General features: G+C 52.7%; 2 protein-coding genes across 2 annotated transcripts; both read left to right on the plus strand.

The window, feature by feature from the left end:
* The first annotated feature begins 5,662 nt into the window (after positions 1-5,662).
* QC763_605230 (uncharacterized protein) lies at positions 5,663-9,007 on the plus strand. The gene is given in 5 exon segments (XM_062914363.1): positions 5,663-6,306; positions 6,315-7,050; positions 7,197-7,402; positions 7,456-7,535; positions 7,600-9,007. Coding segments are annotated over 4 exon segments (1,428 nt in total). The 5' UTR covers positions 5,663-6,306; positions 6,315-6,980; the 3' UTR covers positions 8,672-9,007.
* A 3,515-nt stretch (positions 9,008-12,522) lies between these two features.
* Positions 12,523-13,555, plus strand: QC763_605235 (uncharacterized protein). The gene is made up of 2 exons (XM_062914364.1): positions 12,523-12,918; positions 12,994-13,555. The coding sequence occupies exons 1-2, from the start codon at positions 12,780-12,782 to the stop codon at positions 13,512-13,514; spliced, it is 660 nt and encodes a 219-aa protein (XP_062762594.1). The 5' UTR covers positions 12,523-12,779; the 3' UTR covers positions 13,515-13,555.
* Positions 13,556-13,657: the final 102 nt, after the last annotated feature.

A 13,657-nucleotide genomic window follows, 5' to 3' on the forward strand; every position in this document is an offset into this window, starting at 1 on the left:
GACCATCACGCGCGTTTCTCTCGAACCGGCCGCTTCTCGCAATCATATCAGAGGCTAATATTCCATGCCTCTTCGAACACTGTCTTTTATGCATAGGATGATCGGTATTAACCTTGATAAAACAAGAAGAGCACGGCATGAGCCCTTTATCCCCGGGCAACGACAGGATCAAGACACGGATGGAAACAGCCAACCCGGGAGGAAAGGAGAGACACGGTTCGAAGCGCCGTTTCCCCCCCTCTGGATATTGGATGTTTCGTTTGTTGCATTTTGTTTCTCGCTTCCCAGAGGACCGATTACACAAGGCTGGCTCGGCCTGTGGATTTGGGGGTCATTACAGAGCACGACGACTACGAAGGTACACGACAACGCCATTGTCACCTTCACCGACGGTGTTTTGCTTTTACACGCCCCATTTTATTAGCGGTGGCCTTGTGTGATGAAGCCCAGGTGAGGTGGAATCGGGTTGTCTCGGCAGGGGTGGAGAAGGGATGGAAAAGGCGCCGGTGGTGGCCGACGCTGTCTGTCATCATCTGTAAGACGTTGGTGCTCTTACATCAGAGACACAGCCAAAAAGACGGTTGAGCAGTTTTTCAATTGGTCCAATGTCCCCCTTCCCGTCCCTTTGGTGTTTCTTGGACTTCTCTTTTCCCTCATCAATTCCTCTTTCCTTCCCGCTGCGTTCACAGGGTTGCGGGTAGGAAAAATAGCTAAACCGTTGCCGGCATTTCGAGGTGTCGATCTCTTGGGTAGGGTATCTCAGGCTGGGAACCCGAGCTAGCCGGCAGGGGCCTGCGACAAAGCTCTTTTTTTGTCCCCCCTTGATGGCAGAGGAAGAAGCAACAAGTGTCGTTGAGATTTTGGATTGTCTCCGCAGCTGCCCGGCTGCCGGTCAGGGGTTTTCTCGTCACGATCTTGTCTCTTTTCCTTTCTCCTCCCTTGCGATTCTTGTGTGTGTTGGGGCTCCGCCCGTCACCCGTCTGGCTCGCATTCGACTGTGAGGTTTTGCTGCAGGAGAGATGGGGTCTTCTCATGACAAGTGCAATCTTGTGGTGGGCCGTAGCTTCAACGCGGTTGCATCCTATGGTTGCATTCTAGGGCGGCCTCTAGATGCACTGCTGCACCACGCACACAGCTCGCTCTGATAGAGCGCTGGGAATCTCGCTGCTGTCGCAGTAGAAGCCAAAGCCGGACCGAGGGGGCTTTCCAAGGGCGAAGGGGGAGGCTGGTGTAACAGGACCTGAGACCGGGAATTGGGTTCTTTCGTCGGCAGTAAGAAACAGGTGCCGGCTGGTCTCTCAATCTATCTGTTTTCCCTTATACATACTATCCAGCCCGCGGAGGGGTTCCCCTGTTGGCAAGGCCCTTCTCACCTGCGGGCCGACTCGGATCGCTCACATCTTACAAAGATATCTCACATGTCAAAGTCTAGATTTCTGAAAGGCCGGGTTGGTGAAGTGCGAGGAGATATCGAAGCCAAGTCGTGTCGTCGTTGTACAGCAAGGCACAAACCACACAAACCAGCATCTCGGGTCGATTGTTCACCGGTCCACCGAACGCTCCGTGCTTCACAATCCTCCTCATCACCCATCCATCCATCCTGCCAGCAGTTTATCTCGTTCGGGTCAAGTGTCCATCCAGCTCTCTCTCTCTCTCGACTTGGCAAGCAGGGGCACACCCTTTTCTTCCTTACGACGGTAGCATCCATGGCAACCTCGCTTCGCACCTCTTTCCGCGGGGAACTCCCATCTTGTCCCTCCCCCCTTCCCCCTTCCCCCCCCTGCAAGGTACCAGTCGGGTTGCTCTCCAAGCCGGTAAGGTCTCGATCAGGGTTCTCATGGCCGTTACAGATACCTCTTGGAGTGTGACGGGTGACCACCTGGGGTACATGAGTACATACATAGGCTGCAGGTGTGTTATAATAATTGTCCGTGCGATTTTATGGGTGCATGGCTGGCTGGCTGGCTGGCTGGCTGCGAATGGGGTGCGGCTACCAAACTGTTTGAAGGGACTGCACCCGACTGGACGCGGAGGAGAAAGGGAGAGAGGTCCTCCTGTTCCTCTCATTGCCATTTCCCACACTAGAAGAGGAGGAGGAGGAGGAGGAGCGTCATGAAATACCTACCCATCACCATCCCGAAATCCATTACCCTGAGGTATGCCCGATACATACATAGGTATCTTTTGTCTACACGGGTAGATGGGTACATCTTACAACAGCTCAAACTTCACACTTGTTCCCGGCAGGCAGGGCAGACAGACATGCATTCGCAGAGAAAGCAATTGTCAAGGTTTTGTCAAGGTTATTGGATGTTGCCCCGCGATGGACAGGGACAGGCTACTTCCGGTCGCTGTCGTCTGCGCTAGTGGCATGCTGCTAGCAAGGGATAGGGGCTGCAAGCCCGAATGGTTAAGACTGACGCGACTGACGCCAACGAGAAGAGTGAAGCGAGGTTTGATGGCGACCGCTTCTCCTCTTTTTGCTCCTTTTTTTCTGTCTTTGCTTTTTCTTGTTACTCTTTTTTTTTTTTCTCCGTAGTGTGAGAGCTGCACGCTTCCTGCAGGGCCCGTCATCAGGCAGGCAATCTCTGAATCTGACCTTGCCTGTTCGATAACACTCAGCTGGCCCTGAGGGAAGTTCCTCTTTGGGATGAGAGCGATGTTGGTCTCTTGCCGTTTCGAGGAAAGCTCAGGTAAAAAGCAACGCTGCGGGCTGGGAACTGCAGCAGTCCCAAGGGTCGGGGGGAGGGGGTTGGAAAGGGATGACCGACTACCTAGGTGAAGCTGGGGGAGCCGTCCCCAGCAAGCCTTCTACCACTCACTCACCACTCGCTCGTCCCGTCCCTCCTCCCTGCCACTATCATCGTTGCGGACCGGCGACGGGAAACAGAGAAGCAACAGAAAGACACGGGACACGGCACACCTTTTGATCGGCACTCGTGATTTCTACCTACTTTCCTGTCTCTTATCATCTCTGTTATTATTAGCCGTGTAATATCATATCCGGATGGTTCTCTAGATTCATATGTATATCTAAAGAAAGGGGGGGGGGGGGAAGGTTAGGTACAAACACACACAATCTTCCTAACCAACAGAAAAGCATTTTCACCTTTTTTTCTTAACGTGCCGTTCGGATCCCGGATCCCAAATTCTTGACCTTGACTAGCTCCGGCACACTACGTCCAACGTTGGAGCGAGATATCACAAATGCTACGGCCGTCGGCCAGATTTCTTCTTCACCTTGCAACAATTCGGAAACCCCTCACACAGAGCAAAGAGGTGACTCTCGCTGCCGCACCTTGAGCACCTGATTTGCGCCCGGACGAAGGTCTGCAGGTTGGATTGTATAATCATCGCGGGGTTCTTCTTCTTGCACCAACTGCGTGCTGTGTTTTGCAGACGGACGCAACACGACTCAAGAGCAGCACACCTTGTCACCACCGCTCGGCCGCCACACACGGCTTACTTTTGGATCCTTTCTACAAGAGAGAGCGCTATACCTCTTGCAACAGAGGATACCACTCCCCATCTTTGACGAACCCGAGCCCAGGCCACAGCGAGATCGCCGGAGCCACGTCTGGCCCACTGTCTGAACCAGTTTTTTCTCTGCATCAGGATTGTACAGTAGCAGGAGAGCATCTAGAGCGAGCTGTCTAGAGTGGATGCTGTGTGTGCTCGGGCGTTGTTCACCTTTCACATCAGACAAGTTCCCGTCCCTCGTTCATACCGACCACTGCTATTGTACAGAGAGATATCTCGACGTTGCAGTGCTGCGGTTTCCCTAGGGCTCAACATCCTGCCGTCCGTCCCTTTTCGCAGCACAAACCCATCACCATACCACGCGGTAGACCTATCTTCCCCGTATTTTGTGACCTCTCCCCACATTTTGGACGGCCGGCGGGCGAGGGAGGCTTGGGGAGACCCATCATCACCCCCAAGGGTATAGCAACCTCGATTTTATAGCCCTCATCAGACAACACGCACGCCACCAAGGGTTCTAGATACCCATGCCGTCCACGAGAAAAATTGGAAGAGCCATTCCTCGTTAGTGTCCAATCTCGTCTAACAACCCAACACAACAATCTGTGGTTCTCATTCTGCTGCTCGGGTTCGCTTTCCCCTGCGTTGCGTGGATACATAACCCACGAGGAACCCCTTCCCACCCAGACCAAAAAGGAGTTTGTTGTTCATCTCGGTTTTTGTCTAATATTTTTATTTTATTTTATTTGTTTGCCCCAGTGTAAAAGAACAACGACGACAACGACAACATCATCGGAAGACAACCTCACGGAAACTTTTGAGAGGTTGACAACCGCACAGCAGCCAACAACCCTGTCAATATCTTACAGGGCTGACGACAAAAACCAGCCGGCCGCCGCGCGCCTGTTCCCGCTGCCTGTCTCGGTCAATTTCGGAGCTTAGGGAAAACCGTAAAGAAGAAACGACAAAAAGAAAAAGAGAGAGAGAAAGAAAAGTGAGAGAAAAATAGCAACAACAACAGCAGCAGCAGCAGCAGCAGCAGCAGCAGCATCAGCAGCATCCGCCAGCCCATCTTTTTCTTTTTGGCAGGTCAACCGTTACGACAGATTTGAACGCGCGCCGTTCAGTAGCTCCAACTTTAAGATAGTTTAAGAAAGGGAGAAGGAGAGAAGCTGGGACGACACACACACACACACACACATACACACGTGTGCGCAATACGATACGAGATATCCAGCATACCTTGACAGCAACACAACTATTCACTTGACAGCAACGGTTAGGAATCATCCGGGCCCTTCCCTGATTTCGGCACTCGACCTGGCCCAGAAGCAGCTCAGAAAGAGGTCACTCGACGATCTGCAAGACCTGTGTGTGAGTGGTTCCTGACTTTGAACTGTGCAGTCCCCCACATCCATCCTGCCACACCCCCCCTCCTTCTCCCATGTACCTGCCTCCCTGCCTCTCTACCCTTCTTTTTTCTCTTGTTATGCTGGTGCTGGTTTCGGAAACTTAACACACGCCGGCTCCTAGACAGCTTTGAATTTCGAAACCGCACTTCCGCACACACCCAACCCCCGCCCCTACCATCCCCTCCCCAAAAGGTGGAACGGCCAAACCTGCCGAACTAGCGCTCCCTGCCCTTACTCGCACCGTCGGTCGCCCTACTGCAGCAGCGTAGCACCAGAACAGGCCTCGAAAAAAAAAAAGGTACGGAATACTTCTCCTCTTGGCTCTCTAGCCTCAACTTGGCTTTAGCTCCATCATCCACACTCACCCCTCTCACCCCAGTCCGTTCATGTTCTCCACTTCGTCCAGACTCCAACGTCTTGTCCCTTTTTGGTCTCTCTCCACCAAACTTATTCTCACCCCCTCCCATCCTCCTTCACTCCCCCCCGGCCACTGGCCTATCAGCGCCGGCCTTCCCGTCTGCCTTCTTTTTTTCATTTCACAACGTGGGCGGAGATTTCCCTAGGCTAGTGTCAGTGCTGCTGCCCCAGTTTTGCTCTGTGTGTGTGTTCCTTCACCTAAGCTTTAACACGCTTTTTCGCTTACCATAAACGTGCATTTGCTGGGGGTGTGTCGAACGAAAAGAGACGAAGAGCCGGCGCTGAACCTTCTTCATAACAACCAGCCTCCCTCCCCCCTCCAACCACCACCACCAACCAACCTTCACCTCCCTCCCCATCATCCGTTCCCCTTCACCTGCCAACACTTCGTCACCGGTGCGGTTTCTTTTATTTTCTTTTGCCCACCTCTTATATATACATACATATATAAAAGGGAACTTTGGCTTTGACCCGCGCCATCCGTCATCCTAACTCCGCGCCTCGTCTTCTCTCTGGGTTTTGCGTTGTTGCTGCCGGCCGCTTCTGTCTGTCTCTTCCGTCACAACATCCACACACACATACACATACATAACATAACATAACATAACAGCACGGTTGTGTCTTTTCCGTCCCAATTCGTTGTTGTTGTTGTTGTTGTTTTTTGTGTTGTGTAGTCATCTTGTTGTTGCTGAGTGATGACAGTTGTTGTTTGAGTTTCTTTGCTCCCGTTGCTCGTACCGTCCCAGCTGACACGCCGATTTTCGACCCGGCCCTGAAGCCAAAATAATTTTTGTTCACCAACCAAACAAACCAACCACCCCGTTGCCATAGCGAAGAAAAATAACCTCCCCTTCATCAATACGCCCTTTTCTCCCCGGCCCCAAACGAAATTTCTTGAGAGAGAAGTAAAAGTGTTCAGCTCGCAATCGTTTTGCTTGTGCTCACTTTTCGCTCCCTCCCTCGCTCTCCCTCTCTCCGCCTGGGTCCCCGCTACCTCGCACACACGCACACACGCACACACACACTCTCTATTGTCGTCATCAGAACCCAACCGCGCTGCATATCTCTCCCCGCCTTTTTGCGCTGGACGCTTCGCTCCATCAACGGCCCATTTTGTTGCGCAAGGAAAAGTTAATAACCAGTTTTTTCCCACCAACACAGCTCTTCATTCGTTTTTGAAAAAGGTTGTTCTGGGGGCGAATATTTTTGTTTGCAATAATATTGAGGAACAAGAAGGGGGAACGACGGAGAGGAAACCACAAACACGCAGCGGCAGCCCGGACGCCTCTTCCGAAGAAGATACAAGGGTACACCCAAGTTCGACGTACACATCACCAACCAACCACCTGCAACAAACTTGCTAATCATCATCGCCACTTGGGAGGGGGAAAAAACAAAAGCTTATTTTGAGGAAGGAAGTTGGGAACATCCTTGGAGGAGCTTATCACACCTCCACACGACCACCACGAGCGGGGGGCGAAACGGGGTAGAGTTGCCCTACATATAAGGAAAGGAAGAAGGAAGAAGAAGAGGGGTTTGCAGGAAGAACGTGCGCCTCTGTGTGTTTCTGACCAGCTCCAAGGCCTTTGACCTTTTTGCGCACGACAGAGAGGGCTCGATCGAAAAAGTAGGAAAGGAAAAAAGGAACAGAGAGGGAAGAGAGAAGGAAAGATGGAACTCATGGAGCTTGTTGATAACGAGCCCACGGCCCGCCCTTTCCAGTGCGATTGGGATGGGTGTGGTAAGGTGCGTTTTGATGTTCTTTTGTTGTATGGTGGCGATCATCGTGCGCGCAGTGGCAGGGTGTTTGTTGTCGGGGCGTGGTGTCTGTGACCATCGTGGGGTTTGGTTTCGGGAGAAGAGAGGTTCATGGTTTGACTGACAGGAGAAACAAAAAACAGAGCTTCAACCGCAAGTCAGATCTCCAAAGACATTATCGGATTCACACCAACGAGCGGCCGTATCAGTGCAACCAGCCAGGATGCGGAAAGAGCTTCATCCAGCGGAGCGCGCTGACGGTTCACATCCGGACGCACACTGGCGAGAAGCCACATCAGTGCCAACACCATGGCTGCGGGAAGAGGTTCTCAGACGTGAGTTTTTGCTCAGGTTGATGGTGAGAATCGGTATACTGACTTCAGTGCAGTCCTCGAGTCTTGCCAGACATCGCCGCATCCACACCGGCAAGCGACCGTACAAGTGCGCCCATGACGGCTGCTTGAAGAGGTGAGACTTCCCACCTTTGGAGCTATGACACTTGTCCACAGACCCCGGGTTCACTGACACGAAGCAGCTTCTGCAGAAAGACCACCATGGTCAAGCACCAACGCCGCTCTCACCAACGAGGCATCCACTCTTCCGAGCTCGACGACTCCATGTCCGACACGGGCAGTGAGGACTCCCCCTCCACCCCAAAGAGCCATTCCGCCATGCCTTGGGCCACAGCCCAACAGCAACATCACCACATCCCCATGATGGGACCCCACGGCCACCATCTCCAGCGTGCCGCGAGTTTCGCCGACTTTGGCCAGCAAATGAACGGGTACAGCCTCCAGCAGCAGTACAACAACCAACACCGCCATTCTTTGTCGTCTGGCGGGGCAGCTGAATACCACGGCCTGCATCAGGATCCGCACCCCCAAGCTGTTCACCACCACCATCAACAACAACCCCAGCCTCCCCAACATCACCACCACCAAAACGTTCCCGTCGTGCTGCAGAGGACGTCCTCCCTCCCCCACCACAGTTACTTCGTCGCGGACTCCAACAACCCCGGCGTAGCAACAATGAACACCAACCCCCACCCTGGCGCCCCTCAGGTTCACCACCACCAGCACGCCCCCCAATACCAAACCATCCCGCGCCAAGCCCCCGTTGAGATGACCTATCCTTCCGCCCCCGGTCTTGCCGCCTCCATCCAGTCAAGCCCATCCAGCTTCTCGGCCGGATCAGGCCGGTCCCCCTCCACCCAAGAAGGGTTTTACACTCATGCCCCTCCCGCCCAAGCAGCGACATATGCTCTTCACGCGACGAGCCCAGTGGTGGAGACTCAACAGCAGCAGCAGCAGCAACAACAACAACAACAACAACAACAGAACATGTACCCCCCTCCTCAGCAAGCCCAGGCCCAACCAACCAGCCAACCTCAGGAGCAAAAGTACTATGAGCCGCAACCGGTCAGAGAGGAAGAGCCGCAGCAGAATTGGTATAGCGGTGCGCATGCTGTTTACCAGCCTCCGGTCGAGGTGGCGACGATTGGGGGGTATGCCGCCGGTGGTGTGTATGACCCGTGGGGGACGGGGCCAAAGCTGGAGTTTGATGACGGGATGCAGTTGCCCAGTGCGAGGATTGAGTCGATGTAAGGGGTTGGGTGGGAAAGTGGTGATGTTGCATGTTGTTGCATATTTTGGATTTTGTCTTTTTTTTTGGGTTGGTGTTTTTTTCCCTCTCTTCATCCATCAATACCCCCTTTTTCTTCTTCTTTCTTTCTTTCTTGCCTTGCAGTCTCTCAGATGGGGACTGGGGCTTGTGTAACATTAGTTGTATTTGTGCGCGTGATGCGGTTTTGGATTTTTTTCTTTTCTTGTGGAGGTATTTGCCGAGCAAACGGGAGGCTGTTGGTTTGATGTTGTTTGTCGTCGTCGTTGTCGTCGCATTTTAACCCGGAACACCACACACACAAAGGAACATTTGGGGTCGGGGGTCGGGGGTCGGCTGGCTTATGGCTTATTTTACCATCATCATCATCATCATCATCTTCAATCCATCCTTTACGAATGTTTTCTGATATATGCTGAACGGCCGATTTTTATTTTCTTCATATATATTGTTTTTGCTATGTTTGCTGTCAGCTTTTTTTCCTTTTCGGAAATGAACTTTGGTTTCTGTTGTTTGAATGCTTTTGTTTTTGCGTATTGGTTTTTGATGTATGTGAGTGTGATTAGGGGTGGGTAGGGAGGAGGGATATGGAATTGTGGAATGGACATGTGTGTGTGATATTTTGGCCGTGGGTAAGTGGGTAAGGAACGGAAGGAAGGGAAAGGGAGGGAAGGGGACAAGGCAACAATGATTTTTTCTTTTCTCTCTTTTTTTCTTTGTTTTATAATATGGGAGGATGGTTTTGATGATTTTTTCTTCTTCGAATACTATGCTTAATTCTGAGGTTGGGGGGTAGGGTAGGGTAGGGGGGGAGGGGATGGTAATAAAGAACTGACAAAAAATGATGGGATGAGGTTGACTCGAACTTTCTGGGGGTTGTAACGATAGGGTGGTGGTGGTGGTGATGAAGTTGGAAGGATTATTTTTTAAAAAAAGGAGAGAGTGTGAGTGAGTGGTGAAGAGGTTGATCAAGTTCTTGTCTATAGCTTTGTACTTTTAGTGCTTCATATATACATACCTGTCAATGAAGTTCTCGTATTCATCTCGCTGTCCTCGGTTGTTGTTGTTGTTGTTGTTGTTGTTGTTGTTGTTGTGTTTGGTGAGATCTTGTCGAAAGTCCATCACTGTCGTTGAAAAAGGGGGGGGATGGGTGACGAGGCGACTGTTGCCGTCGAGGGGATTCGTGGAGTATGTCGAGCCGCGAGGTGTTGTCACGAGCGGTAATCTTGATGTCTCCTCCACTGCTGACCTGATATGCTCCTCTCCTCGGATGTCAAGATTGTCATCCCGTTCCTCTCGCTCCTCAGGGGTCTAACAACAGACGGGATTTGGTGTGGGTTGGTTGGCGTTGACGGTGCCGGTGGCTCCATCCCCAGCTTCAGCAAAGCAGACATTGATTTCTCTGTTTGCTTCCTTCCTCCTCTTGGCAGATTAGATGACAGGTTGCGCCTTCCTCCAACAATGCACAATCATGACCACCCGTTCCTTCCTCGTCTTTTCCACAGTGGATATTCCCATCTTATTGTTGGCCAATGCCAAACAAAGCAAAAGTAAGCCCTCCAACTGCCCCCCGCGAAGGTGGAGAAGACCCCGTCCGCAAGCCGCGCCCCCTTCAGTCCTGCGCAGACAAGGCCGAGTGTTGGACACCAGCCGCACGAATCGATTCCCCTCCAAGTTTGACGCCCCTTAACCCTTCAACTCCCTCCCATAACCGCAGTGTCTCCTCCAGACAATCGTACCAGCGGCCGGACTTCGTATCTCGGGACTTGGTTTGTTCGACGGGCTCGTGGTCAGGTTTGCCGAGAGTCGCCAGTTATTCTACGTGCAAGTGTGTGATGACAGCACATGTCTCCCCTACTAAGGCTGGCCAGGTCTCATCCAGACCACTCGCATATCCCGTCGTCGGTGGCTGATCTATCCGTCGTCGTCGCTGATACTGGCCATCTTCATCAACCGAGATATCTCGTCGAGGCGAGGCGAAGTTGTCATCGGACGATCAAGTCGTACATATCGAAACGAGAAACCGAGGCTCTGAGTAAGGGAAGGACTCCGCAGAAGTGATATATAACAACCAAGGTGAGAGAGGAGTAGGCAGGCTATTAACCGCATACCAATGCCGAACAAAAAAAGAGTGGGTGGGGGGGTGGAGGGCAGCCTCGAGCAAAAAAAAAATACAAAACAGTAACACCGAGCAGCGCAGCACAAATCCGACGTGGCTTTGCTGCTGTGTACCACCCCCTCACCCTACACGAGAGGTAAAGGGGGGTGTGTGCTGTTGGTCAGGAGGAGGGAGGAGGCCAGCCCTCTTTTCGGAGAAGAGAGTTGGGCTACAAAGCGGCATGCAAGAAAGCGAAAAAGGCCAGTTTGTTCAAGAGCCATTTTCCCTTTCTTGTTAAACCCAAATAGTAACAACTTGCATGCCAACAGTAGCCCCAGTTGCTGGGAAGAGGGAACCCTCATCCCTTGGCGCCACTTACACGTAAGTTTGCTTGCCGGAGTTGGATCGGAGCCGAAGAGGTGGGTTCTGGTTGCGTGCCGACGGTCTTTTGGGGTGGGATGGCTTTGACGTGCATGAGTCCGTCAGTCCGGTCTGTAAGCTGCAGACATGTCATGTGGGCTTCGGGTATTAGCCGATGAGAATAAGACCGAGATTCTCTTTTGGGGGCTGTTGGTTGTGGTGTTGAGCTGATGCGAATCCAACATCCAGGAGTGATATCTGAAAGTGACAGAGAATGAAAAGTGAGAAACAAAGTCTTGACGCAAGGCAGCAGGCTTTCTGACAAGACTATCTCCCTAGCTCAAGTCGACTGTGCCGTTGGCGTAAGGTCGCAAGGTGGGAAGAGCAGTGCAGCCTCGGCGCTTCCGTCCTTTTTCGTTGTTGTTTGTCTTCCCCCTTTCCCGAAGCCCGCCGCGCCGTCGTTCCAATCGAGTGCTGGCTTGATGCATCTTGCTTGGTCTGCAATAGCCAATAGAGAAGTCCGGCATGATGGTCTTGGGTGCGTTTGATTCCGGCTCAATGGGCCGCAGGCGCCGATGCGACGGTAGATCAGATATTGGTGATCAAAGCGGCTTTCTGGAACAATTCTGGCGCGCGGCTTTTTGGGGAGTGTCTTCAGCCCTTTTTTTGCCTGTGTCGTTGGCCAATCTAGGGTAATTCTGGGCTGTGTGGTGGTTGCAGACGAGGGAACTGTTGGTGCGTACATGCAGCTTGCTTCGCTTCGAGGCGGGTGGGAGGAGAGGGGAGGGATAGCTGAAGTGTTTACGTGAGAGAAAAAGAAAGTAAAAAGAGTGAGACGAACCTGAGGGTTTTCTTGGGATGAGCTGAAGAATGAATTGCCATCGTCATCGACAGTTGCCTCCGTGGCAGGCAGAACAGGTATAAGAGAGAGAGAGAGAGAGAGACGAGTATGTAACGTTGGGATGGTTTGACAGGTTTGACAAGTTGACAGCTCGGGGGAACGTGCGTCTTTTTCTGGTTTGCCCTTTTCATCTGAAGCCACATGTGTTGTACCCCCATTTTCTCCAACAGCCTCAGGAGGGGGGGGACATTCTCTCTCACCAAAAGTGAAAAAGACGGCCGATCTTCACTTTTGTGCTTGTGATTGGCGGGGTTCTCGCAACATAAGATACGCAGTAAAAAAATAACGAGAATTGTTGCGCCCCGCCAGAGGCCTGTGAGAGGGAAAAAAAGCCTTTTGGTCGCCGATGCCGCCTCGCCCGGCGCATGCCAGCCCATCCAAATGGGGAAGGCCATCAATGGGGATGATCCCCCCCCCCCCAACATCCCAGGACCTTCCCATCTTCTTTTTTGCGAGCAAAAAATAAATAAATAGGTGTCGAGATGGACCTGGGGAAGGGGGGGGAACCGCAACGGCTCGCAAGATCCTGGTTCCATGTTATGGATTCGAAAGGGCGGGCCCCTTACTGGTCTGAGCACCACATTTACGTCGATGAAGCGGGCCTTGGCGCCCGGGATTTACAACATGGGTCCGAACGACGACATCGCATCGCAGAACGGTGAAAGTAAACATTCCAGCTATCAAAACAATTCCATCTTACCCTACCCATTCAATCATTCCCAATCAAAGCAAAATGCACATCCGAACCCTCCTCCTATCAGCCCTCCCACCCCTAGCCCTCGCCCACGGCAACCACGGCGGCGGCGGCGAAGGCGGCTCCCAAAAGCCAGCCGTAGACCCACACGCGAATTGGATGACGAGACACATGGCTGGTACGTCCCCCTTTTCAGATCACCAAATAACCCCTTTTATCTCTCAGATGCTAACCAACATTTCCCCCCGCCCAGAGGAGCACCACATAACCTCCTTCGACCCCCCCTCCTTCTTCACCCTCCACGACTTCGACTCCTCCGGCCACCTCGACGCCCCCGAAATCCTCAAGCTCTACGGCCTCCTCGACCCCTCCAACGCCCACTACACCCCCGCCCAGCGCGACGCCTTCGCCCGCCAAATCCTCGACCTGATCGACACCAACCGCGACGACCTCATCTCCAAAGACGAGTTTTTGCATTACTTGCTGGTGGAAGGGAAGGAGCTGCCTGATTTGGGCACGGGGCCGGGCCATCATGGGGATGATGAGTACGAGTATGAGATTCATCACTGGGAGAAGTACCATGATGAGAATACAAAGTTGGAGGATCTGACGCATCCGGAAGATATTGAGCACTTTAAGAAGCATGAGGAGATGGAGCGGGAGGAGGAGGAGAGGGAGGAACGGGAGAAGAAGGCGAGGGAGCAGGGGGGCGAGGGGAAGGGGTGGGTGGTGGAGGAGAATATTCCGGGCAAGTTTAGGAGGGTGGATCTCTAGGCGGTTTTTGACCCTGTGAAACCTAGGGTGGTGAATCTACGGTGGGGCCAGGGGGAGGGATGGTGGGATTCTGGGGGTTTGTGAGGATGATTGGATGGTTCAATGTCCGGTCAGGCTTCAGACACGAGTATGGATATGGCACG

This window comes from Podospora pseudopauciseta, chromosome 6, assembly GCF_035222475.1.
Source record: "Podospora pseudopauciseta strain CBS 411.78 chromosome 6, whole genome shotgun sequence".
Taxonomy (NCBI): Eukaryota; Fungi; Ascomycota; class Sordariomycetes; order Sordariales; family Podosporaceae; genus Podospora; species Podospora pseudopauciseta.